This window comes from Apium graveolens, chromosome 7 (assembly GCF_009905375.1).
Source record: "Apium graveolens cultivar Ventura chromosome 7, ASM990537v1, whole genome shotgun sequence".
NCBI lineage: Eukaryota > Viridiplantae > Streptophyta > Magnoliopsida > Apiales > Apiaceae > Apium > Apium graveolens.
Window position 1 is genome coordinate 255,092,821 of NC_133653.1, and position 12,441 is coordinate 255,105,261.

The following is a 12,441-nucleotide window of genomic DNA, read 5'->3' on the forward strand; positions in this document are numbered from 1 at the left end:
AATATTTGGAAATATGAATTTCTTGATTTATCACAAAAAAAAGTAACAATGGCTAGAGTTTCGAGAAATTATTTTTTGGGTATCTAAACTACTTATAAATCGAGGTACAAAAGATAAAATAAAATAAAATATATAAATAAAAAAAAACCGAATAAAGCCCTATTCGGCCCGATCCGACATGACCCGTGGGCCTAAAACATGCCTCATATTTTAGAGGAAGCCCGGTCCGTCCTTGCCGACCCAATTTTAAAAAAGCCCGACCCAATCTGTTTTAAAAAAAATTGGACTTTTTCGAAGCCCGTTTAAAACCCGGCCCGATCGGCTTTTCGTGCATATCTAAGTATGTGTTTGGAAGCGTCGATGGAAGAATTATACTTTTTAATTAATTAATAATTACACTCTCCTCTCTCTAAATTTATTCAATTTTGAATATTCACTCCCCTGACTTATCGAAAGTGGTCAGCTGGTTCCTTTACTATTCTTGGATTTCGACATCTTGATTATATATTATACGACTATTCGATTTTATACTGTGAATTGCATTAGTAGGTGTTTTTAGGGATTTATCAAATTATTCGGTTAACAAATATACATAGTATCATATTTTTAACAATATCTCGGTTCAGTTGCCGATTTCAAATAGTATAAGGGATTGAGCAAATCCCTAATTACGGTCTCCGGTGTTAATTGTAATCAAGAAAAATGGTTACGTCTTGCAATTCAAATATATTGACAGAAACTTCTTTTTGAGATGCATAAGAAGCATTTCAGGTGAGCTACGTCTTGCAATTCAAATAATTGGCATCTGAATAAAAATAATTTGGTTGAAAATAAGTGATTGGTTAAATTATATAAATAAAAAATCGAATATTTCCACATCTCGATTATATATTATTCAACTATTCGATTTTATACTGTGCATTGCATTAGTCGGTGTTTTAGGGTTTTATCAAATTATTCGGTTAACAAATATACATAGTATCATATTTTCAACAATATCTCGGTTAAGTTGCCGATTTCAAATAGTATAAGGGGTTGAGCAAATCCCTAATTATCGTCTCCGGTGTTAATTGTAATCTAGAAAAAAAGGTTACGACTTAATTATCTTGGATGTGGCAACAAGTATGAGTTTTTGGTTAGGAGACATTAAGAATTAAGGAGGAAGACGGTTCTTACGGTATAGGTAAGTCACATGCAAAAAAAATCTTTATTCCGCTTACTTTTACATACTTTAATATATCATTGTATATGAGTTTATACCTCCAAGACACATATCTGTGCACAAGCTGGGGTCTTTTGAGCAAACAACATATTCATTCTTTAAAATGAGCACTATCATGTATTTACCGGGTATGATTGATTAATTGATTCACCTGCGGTTAATATTTTATTGATACCATAAAAATGTCTATTTTGTGAGTTTTGGATCGTAGTGTGTTAAAAAACGGACACTTCCCTTGTGTATTCTAGGAATCTGGCCAGTTTCACATACTTCTCCAATGATTTTCTTCAGTACACAGGTGAGGACATCCGATCTTAGCTAATTAATTCTCCTATTTTCGGCGTTGTTGATTTTTTTAAGATTAAATTTGTTGGATTATTAATTATTTGACCATCTGTTACTCAACCTGGGAAAGAATTCATCATTTTCTAACTCATTACTTTCTTACAGATAATTTTGGTTAGGTTTCTTGTTAACGCACTACAACAGAAAGGACTAAATTCAACCGGAGAAAATCGGTTGAATTTAGAACATTCTCGACGGGAACCGGTTGATTTTAATATAAATTCAACCGCTACCTTCCTGTTGAAAGTAAGGCCGTTGAAATTAGTGAATCGGTTGAATTTAAGATTAAATTCAACCATTTCTGGTTGGGTTTTGCTTTACTAATTTCAACCATTTCTCGTTGGAACTCTGCTTAGAAAATATAGAAAAAAATTGAATTGCAAATTTTGAATTTTGTTAAAAATTTTATTTTCCCGCCAAAACAGTAAAATCAACAGAAAATCGTTTATTTTATCTTTGTTACTATCAACCATTTTCGGTTGATTTAATTATCTTGTCATGTGGCAATGTGGACTAAATTCAACCATATTTTGTTGAATTTGACTGTAATAAAATCAAATAGATTTGGTTGATAAAAAATTTCTTTTACTCGTGTGCATATTAAATTCAACCAAATCTGGTTAAAAATCTTGAACACAAGGTATTTTTCAACCGCTTAGAGCTGACTTTAATGTACCAATCATGTCATTATTATGAATATTAGATTTCCTATTTTCCTGCTACATTAACTACTAGTATAGTAAACATGAGAAAGTAACATACCAATTACAATCCACATAATAATATTGCATTAATACATAAAATATGTTTAATGTCTTCATTACTACACAAAAATGATTTAATTAAAGGTCTTATGGCAAAATTTTTTTTTAGAGATTTTAATAACACAAATAGAAAGCGAAAGTCTTAGGATCAAAGAGGGTAGCGTTGCTCTAAATCCTCTATATGAACCATGTCATCCTCGTGCAGCTCCATGTGAGGTTGTGATCCAGTCGCCTAAAATCAAGAATAATAAAATTTTAGAAAAGTATTAAAACAATATAGCAAATGTATAATTTCAAATTAATCCAAGATATGAGCAGCAAAAAGCAATGTGATGAACACATTACAAGCTTCCAGGAGTCAATGGGAATCAAACAGTTTATTTAATTACAGGTAGTGGAGTTACATATAAATGATAATGGTGGGTTTACAAGTAAAACGATAACAAAATTAACTCAATGAAGCTGCAACTATGATTCAAGAGTGATTTATTAATTTTAATGGTGAGTCAGAGCATAAGAGATCACAACAAAAATGCTGCAGTAAGGGCAATTAAGAATTTGACAATGTCAGGTGCATCAAATATAGCATGAAAATTATTTGATATAATCAAACAATTTTATCATTAGGTGTAACTGTTTGATTATAGCAAAACATGCTGGGGTGTGCCTCTTCATATCAACATTGTCCAATCACTCTACCACCAGAAAGAAGTACAATATATGCACATAAAGACACACACACTTTTCAGGACAAAATCATTACTTAGTGTATTGCAAGTATCTAGTGTTAAGCATAAATTGGAGAAACATTCTTGACTGGGCTATCTAGTGTTAAGCATAAATTGGAGAATCGTTATTTACTACTGTCCTTGAGAAGTTTATGTGAAAGCCAAGATCTGACTTGGCCAGTAAGTCCTCTGTAATGATTTTTGTGGTAAAATTGTAAAGAGGTTGTCTATTGTGGTCGTCATACATATCAAAGGAATACCATATGCATTTCTCATGTCTAAGACGGTGGGTTTAAGTCCATACATGCAGGTTGTATTAGAGGTTCTTTTCCCTATTGTAAAAAAAAGAAAGAAAAAAGGTGTGTGCCTTAACTACAATTGACTGACGTGTTCATAATAATAATAATAAAAGTATTGGAGGGACACATTAGAGTTTTATTGGTATGCAAGAATTCACCTATGTAATGCCATAGCTGCAAAATTATTTTTTAAATATTGCCTCGGAAGTGTTTTTCATTGCAATTAACTATAGCACATAAAATTGATGGTCCAAGACAAACATGGCTACCTATGCAGTTAAATTTTTAGGCATTACTAAAACTAAAATTAGAACGCATTATGTGGATACCTACTACCTCTTACTGACTTGTTGAACAACTAATAAAAATAAATAAAAAAATCTTGAACAAATCATGTACACTAAATCAGACTTTCACATGCAAACAAAACAAAAATAACCAGGTGCTTCCAATTTTAATTTCAATTTCAATTGTAATATTTTAATTTAAAAAGTATATTTATAAAATTACCTCTATGATAACCTTTTTGTAACGCTCAAAGAGAGTGAAGTCATTTGTGCAGCTATTCGTATATACTCTTCCCATAAGATCTTAGATGATGGATCATCTCTATTTGGATAAGCAAGGGTAGCCAGTTTCTGCACCTCTTTGTCAAGCCTGTAACGTGTCACTTCAATCTCCCTTATTGATTCAACCATGTTAGTCACATCTGTCATGACCTTCCCAATAATTGAATATGCAGATTCTCGAATACACTCAGGAATGCATGCTAGAGTAGATTGAGAAGTTGCATATTTAGCAGCTCCATCTTGTCCAAGAAGCTCTGGAACTGTGTGGCGCGGAAACATAATCACTTTCCCCTTCTTTGATGGACAAACCTCTAACAATTGCTCGACTTCTCGTTTTTTTTGGGTGCTTGGAGATGGTGCTGCATCCTGAGAAAGTTCATCCTGAGAACTGCTCTCTTGTGCATCACGCTCCACAACAACCTACGTTACACAAAAATCCTTAAAATAAGACTCGCTCAAAATAGCCATAACTAGTGTGAGTTAATGTGAGCCAATTAAGCTCGACTATATTTAACCTTTTCTCATCTACTACATGTCATGATAAACTAATACAAAATGCAGAAGTTTATATGCACTCCAAGTTTTGAGCAAATAAAACTGACAAACAGTTTCCCAACTATTTTTCTTTTGGTTTTTTATCATCCAGCGAATAAAGTGAATCCTAGAATGCTAACTTGCCCAAATAAATTTAAAACATGCATACCCTCCATCTGTGTTAATGGGCCTATTCCGCAATTTAGCTGAACTTATAATTAAAATAAAGAGCAATATGCAGTTAGGATAAATTAACACCCCATAACAACTGCTATTATTTATTTCTGAAATATTCTTATCCAAACAGAAGTTTAAATTCTTGTGATTTGATTATAGCGTACAGGGAGGGGATTTTCGTATTTTGACTCAAGTTAAAAATAAATAATGTCGGCAAGGAACTCTTACAATGCAGTGCAGTTCAGTCCATGTATATTCACCATTACAACAGTTAACAAATACTCTTTTGGCTCCCTGTTAATGATTCCAATGTCCAGATATATGGGTAACTAATTAAACATTGACCATTTATGTATAAGTAAAGCAGGTAGAACTTAACAGAATTAAGAAAACCACGACAATAAAACACATAAGACCAATCGGGGGAAGGTCTCAACTTCAAAATTTAATATAAATTATAATAAACAAATACATGGTGTATGGATGAGTCTTATATTTGATAAACGACATGTACTTTGTCAACTTTTTACCTTACTGTTGCAACCCTGACTATTTTCTGGAGATTCCTTCTAAACCATTCCCGTGTAGGAACAGAGTGAACCACCAGGGGGTCATCATAAATTGTATAAGAAAAAATTACAGGCAGGCTATTTGGTTTTGTTACCCCTTTTGCTGCCTAACTACAGCAAGCAGAGGCTTCGTGCTTAGAAACTAGAAAGTGTACATCATCTCCAATAAAGTGCAATTACTACAAATTCCTTAACCTAGTAATAAACATAACATATTTGATATGAAATAAGGTAAAGTTTATAAACATAACATATTTGTTGCCTAGCTACAGCAAGAAAGCAGTGAGTTAGTGCCTCCCATGGACAGTGCGTCACATACTAATTGCTCGGATTTAGTACAATGCTATATGGCACAGAACTTTCTGGAAGCAAGTGCTTCCATAAGTGACCATTATTCAGAACTACATAACGAGAACTTAAGTTAATTATCATTTGAAGTGAAGCTTATATATGTCTCGAGCTCAAAAAAGGAAAACTCATTAAGTTCGCTGTCAACAAAGGTCTCTATCTGCAACTTTTATGATATGCAATCTCAAAATCAATCAGCAACAGATCCATAGTACATAAAACCACTTCCATAAACTTATCAATCAAAAGGGTCACTTGCATTCTACTTGCACTAACATATATATTACCCATAATATTACACTATACACTTCTACACTGGTAAATCAGCATCCTTTCAGTAAATTCGAAAATCACAAACTGAAGTTTCAATAAACAGAATGGTGATAATTTTCTTTAGCAAACATAGTCTTCTGATCTTGATATGTCACCTGATATTCCAAATCAAATAAAGAATCGAAAATATAAATATGTAGTAGCTGATACTTATTATGAAATTCTACCCTAGTACATGCCAAATAGGACTAGCAGTAACAAGAATATTTTCGGTAGTATTCAGGTATAGAAATGCTGAGATATACTTATTAAATATAAGTATAAATATGTAGTAGCTGATACTTATTTTATTTGTGTTAGCAGGACTTTTTTTGTTCCAATTACTTATTACCTAATACAATTAAATGTATCTCCCAACCTTAAAAATAACGAAATACACATCTACAAACAGAACGAGAAATCGAATTGAAATGCATCGCAAACGTTTAATGGCAACGATACGTAGATACAGTATTAAGAAACCACCAAAACCCCCAAAGCGACTAAACAGTACAGTAAGTTTGCAAATATTTGGGAGGAGCAGCATATTTTTGAAATAACTAAGTGAGAAACGTACAGTAAGTTTTCTCCGTATTTCTTCCACTTTTCCTTTCTTCATGTACGAAGCATCAAACTTTTCGAGGATGGTGAGAGGTTTTTCCAATTTTTCCTCTAGTTCCTACAAAAAATAAATTCAACATATATAATGCAGAATAACAAAATTATTTTACCTAATCTTATAAATGAATACCTCATAACGCTGGTCAAATGGCTTTGCTCCAGTGCAGTGCTTAATCTCTGACTGCTTGACATTTTCTTTGCCATTTTTCGACAACTTGGTAAATACCTCTGTCTCCCAGTAGTCAACTAGACCATTCCATGCTTTTTCAGATAAGTAATATGGGGGCAATGACGTAGATTTACAGTCATGTCTTCCTTTTTGTGTGCCTCTTCAACCCTTCTCAAACCGTCGCTCTTCCAACCGTTCATATAGCATTTAATATTTGCTTTCAAATGCTTCCTAACTATGGCATCCCCCTCCAACTCCTTAATTTTATCACCTCTATATTCCGGTGGATACTCATAAAATTCCTTTTAAACAAACGTATTAAAACTTCTAACATAACAAGTTCAATAAAATAATTAGGCCATTATAATGGACAAGTGATAACAATGTGTATATATACTGCCATACCTTAAACTCCTCTATGCACTCGTTCAAAAAGATTTCCCGATCTCGTGCCTTTTGTTTTGCTGTATCAAATCTCCAACGCGTTCTAACAATTGCTTTAAGTGTCTTTTTGTAATGAGACTCCTTAATGCTGTAAAAGATAAGGCAATTTCATAAATAAAAAATCAAATATTTTCTGTAAAATCTAACAAGACTGAATTATATATATTACTTTTTTTTGTTTATGAAATTCACAACTCCAAGTTTCGGTTCTCCTAATTTTGGCTTCTTTTTGTAATCTCCTTCACAAACACGACGTGCAGCTCTCCCAAATCTAATATCAGAAACCGTAAGTTGTTCCTCATCATTGTCCTCTTCCTCTCCTTCATCACCATCATCTTCAATATCCTCCCAGCCCTGATCTTCTTCATAATTTTCTTGATTGTCTCTACCAACATTTTCTGTTCTCCTACCTAGACCCCCGCCTTGGCCCCGACCCCCAACCTTATTTCTGCCACCTCCCCCTCTATTTCTAGTAACCCTGCTCATAGCGCTTCCACTACCACTAGCCCCCGCTGCCATCAGGATAACAAACAGAAGCAGTAGCCAACAACTCTTAAACATTTCCTGAAGTTATTAACAATAAATAAAAATAAATAACATAGACAACTTATTTTCTTAAAGCGAAATCAGCGAAAAAATTAATTCTGAATACATTATTGTACCAGCATAGCTAATAATCACATAGGTAGAAAGACTTTGAACTTACCTTTGCTACAACACCTTCTCGTGCCTCAACTAATGTGAAGAAATACGAAATTAGTACAGCAACTACAAGTCCACTTGGCTTCACAAACTGATGATAAAATATCAAAAGAAAATGAGCTGAGAACAAAGTAATACTGGTTTCAAAACTAAAAAGGAGCAAAAACCTAATTTCAAAAATCAACTCAAATAAATTTATACCCTAAATCCCAAAAATCCCCAATCCTGATATCAATACATGAACCACGATTGGAATTAACAAAATCAACTAAAATAAATCTAAACCCCTAATTAAATTCCCAAAAAATAAATAAAAACAAACATAATGTAAATATATACCTGTTGAGAGGGACTTTTGAGATGTGTATGAGTATTCTGAGAAGTTTGTAAGGATTTTGACAGATTCATAACAGGTTTAGGGGAATTCTTTGCCAGTAGAGCTATTTTCATTTGTAAGAGATTTGTGAGAAACAAGAGTCGCGCAATGAAAGGGGGAGATATATAAGCGGAGACCAGTACATATAACCTAGGGGTTATGTGAACCAATAAATAAAGGATAATGTTATATAGAAATTTTATATATAACAAATTCTATATATAAATTAATAATATATAACAATAATCATCTTATATTACAAATTTAAAATAAAATGATAATGTTATATAGAAATTCTAAATTTAATACAAAATAAAAATTAATTAAACTAAATCACCGTCACTCTCACTTTCTTCATCAACGCTCATGACTTCGTCTTCGTTATTATTATTTTCTTCGTTGAAGTCATCCACCGAATAATCATTCTCAACAACCCTTAAATCAATAAAAAAGTTTTTAGGATCATGAATAATAACCGGTTCGACATGAGACGATGAAGCATTTGAAATATCATTTTGCAAAGCATCATCATTCGAGAGAGAGTTCTTCTTTGATGCCACTTCTTCATTGACAAAATGACTTTTTGTTGTTAAGACCGTGTACCATGGTGATTTTGCATTCAAAATACTTCGCGCATAATAAACTTGATTAGCTTGGCTAGCCAAGACGAAAACATCTTCGGCATTTAATGTTGATCTAACATCCACCGTAATCATCCTATTTCTATCCACTTTGACATGTGTTGTATGATCAAACTAATGACATTTGAATAATACAACTTTATACCCATTATGGTAGTGAAGCTCAAGTATTTCTTCAAGTCGACCATAATTATTTTGAAAACTCTCCTTGTAAGAAGTTCCTACATATAAATGAGTAATTTATTAAGTACAAATAATGCATCAATATATTGAGTAAGATAATAAAATGACATGTGTATTAATTAAATTTCAAGCATATATCATATTTCTTACCAATTACAAGCACGCCAGAATTTGGTGAAGTGCGTTCATTAGGCTTTGCACAACCAAATTTATAACCATTACAATGACAACCATTATAAATATCCACGTCCCGCATTGGACCTCTAATCAAATCCCTAAATTTTTCTTTGAGTTTTGGATCATCCGCAACCTAATTATATAATGAATGAACCATATATATATAAGTGTGCTACAATATTTAAAGAAAATACCAAATATTTGTGTATATATATATTTGAATACATACCCTTCTTTCAAACCAATTTGTGAATCGATCTTTTTGAAATCTTTCTTTTGCTACATCATCAAATTCGGGGTATTGTTTGAACACCAACTTGTGAAATTCACTGTAAAATAACCACAACTAATAAGATCAAGTAAAATAAAAGGAACACAAAATATGAGTTAAAAAATCTTACCCCAAGTACTTTCCAACCTCCGGTGTGTTAATAAGAACATAGTATTTGATGAGTCTATCTTCATCAACACTCAAGATTTTATGTCCTTTTCTTACAATGGGTTTTGTGGGATGTGTGTAAATACTCAACAAGTTATGATCAATGCACTTTTTAGGTGCCTCAAAACGGCGCAACTGATTATGCACTGTTTCAACTTCATATTCAAAATATAGAGAGCAAAAGTGTACACATTCCTCCTCGATGTAGCGTTCAGCAATTGAACCCTCCGGATATGTTTTGTTCCTAACTTTCATCTTCAACCCGTGCAAGAATCTTTCAAAAGGATACATCCATCTATATGTAACAGGACCACCTAACTTACACTCAGTTGCTAAATGCAGAGGCAAATGCTCCATCGGGTCAAAGAAACCAGGAATAAAGATGGTTTCAAACTTAGAAATTATCCTCACTACATCTTTCTCCAATTTCAACAAATCAGAGTATTTCAAGGTGGATGAGCACAAATCTTGAAAGAAGTTACACAACTCAATAATGGCATCACCAACTTGCTTTGGCAGCATGTCACGACAAACAATGGGCAACAACTTTTGCATGAAAATATGGCAGTCATGCGATTTCATCCTCTGAATAGTATGTTTTTCGAGATTCACACACCTAGATATATTTGAAACATACCCATCCGGAAGTTTAAGTGTTCGAATCCAGTCTAACAACTTATCAACCTGTTCCCTCAAGAGTGCAAAAGGAGCAGGTGGCATTGTCTTTCCATCTGGAGTCCACAGCTCACGTCGTATACCAAGTTCCTTACAATCATTCCTTGCTTTTAAGTTGTCTTTTGTCTTGTTCCTATCATTCAACATTGTGTAAAATATATTTTCGAAAACATTTTTTTCGGTGTGCATGACATCAATATTGTGACGAAGATTGAGTGTCTCCCAATACGGGAGCTCAAAAAATGGGGAATAATGAGTCCAATTATGAGTCACACCATAGTCCCTGGGTCTTCTTTTGGTTGACTTTCCCGGAGGAGGAAAATGTATAAGATCACATATGGCCTTTGCCCTGGATCCCGAATATCGAGCTTCAACCGAGCGTACCTCTCTTTTTCCAAACTTTGTGCTATTTCTCAAAGGATCACCCGGTTCCAAAAAAATCGAGCAGTTCCAAAGAAAGAAGTTTTACCACCATTCTTGAGTTGAAAGCCTTTAACATCTCCATTGCATACATGACATGATAATTTACCCTTTGTTGACCATCCACTTAACATTACAAGTGCCGGAAAGTCGCTAATGGTCCAAAATAATGCTGCCCTCATCTGAAAATTTGTGCGTAATGACCTATCATATGTCTCCACCCCTGTATGCCATAACATCTTCAGTTCATCAATTAATGGACGAAGATAAACATGTAGATCTTTTGTTGGATCAGTGGGACCGGGAATAATGAGAGGCATGAACATGTATGGAGCTTTCATGCACATAGATGGTGGAAGGTTATAAACAACCACCACTACAGGCCATATAGTGTAATCCCTTGCTAATGGATCACGAAATGGGTCAAATCCATCACTAGAAAGGCCAAGTCTGATATTTCGTGCCTCTTTTGCAAACCTCGGAAATCTAGCATCAAAAGCTTTCCATTCATCTCCATCAGCTGGATGAGATAGTTGACCTTCAACTACAACTCTGTCATAGTGCCACGTCATACACTTAGCAGTTTGTTCAGACATGTATAAATGTTGTAGTCTCGGTACAAGTGGAAAATATCGCAAGATCTTTCTTGGAATCAACTTCTTCTCGCTATCCTTTCGATCTTTATATCGATCTGTATGACATATGTCACAACAAGTCTTCTTACTATTTTCTTTGTAAAATAACATGCAATCATTCTCGCAAGTATCAATCTTTTCATATCCCATGTTCAATCCACTAATCATCTTTTTCACATCATAATACGTGTGAGGTAGCCTGTGTTTCTCGGGAAGAACTGATCCAATGAGTTGAAGTAACTCATCAAACCCCTTATTACTACAACCATTTTTGTTCTTAAAATATAACAACTTGTTCACGAATGATAAAGTGGTAGAACTAGAACAATTTGGATAAAGTGGTTCAGAAGCACCATCCAACATGTCATAAAACTTTTTTGCTGTTGTATTAGGTTCCTCCTCACCATTCCAAAAACTTTCATGTGCATCTGCGAAGTCTCTAAGCATATCACTTGCATCATACATATCATCATCTCTATGACGAGTATTACCCGAACATGTTTCGGGTTCAACCCGAGAGTTATGTTTCTCACCATGAAAATACCATGTAGTGTATGACTCCATAATACCGTATCGATACAAATCATAAGTTACATTATCGGGTAACTTTTGCCATATATTTCCACACTCCTTACATGGGCATTTTATCCTCCCCTGTGAATCAACCTCATCACTTTTTAAAGCAACTCTAATGAAATTTTGTACACCAAGTTTGTATTCCTCCGTTATATTATTCCTCGCATCGAACCTCCTATGCATCCAACTACGGTCGGATGACATCTACAAATATCACATAAAATTTAATTAGTCATTGTGGTTACATGCCAAACTAAGAAACTAATTTTTTCTTGACGAAACTAATTAATAACCAAGTTTAGTTAACCTACCAATATTAAAAAATTAAACAAACACATCATTAATATAATTAATAACATCAATCTATACAACACTTTATATTTTCAATTATTTTAACATACTCAAGAACAAGTAATAATCACACAAATATTTTCTAAGTAAGAATGTTATCATCATTTTATATAAAGAAATATGTAATATTGACATAATTGACAAAATTGATATAAATATTGCAAC

The 12,441-nt window shown here is 33.6% G+C and overlaps 1 protein-coding gene across 1 annotated transcript; it reads right to left on the reverse strand.

Moving 5' to 3' along the window:
- Nucleotides 1-10,707: 10,707 nt before the first annotated feature.
- On the reverse strand, nt 10,708-12,129 carry LOC141674690 (uncharacterized). Its single transcript, XM_074481395.1, has one exon. The coding sequence runs from the start codon at nt 12,127-12,129 to the stop codon at nt 10,708-10,710; it is 1,422 nt and encodes a 473-aa protein (XP_074337496.1).
- Nucleotides 12,130-12,441: the final 312 nt, after the last annotated feature.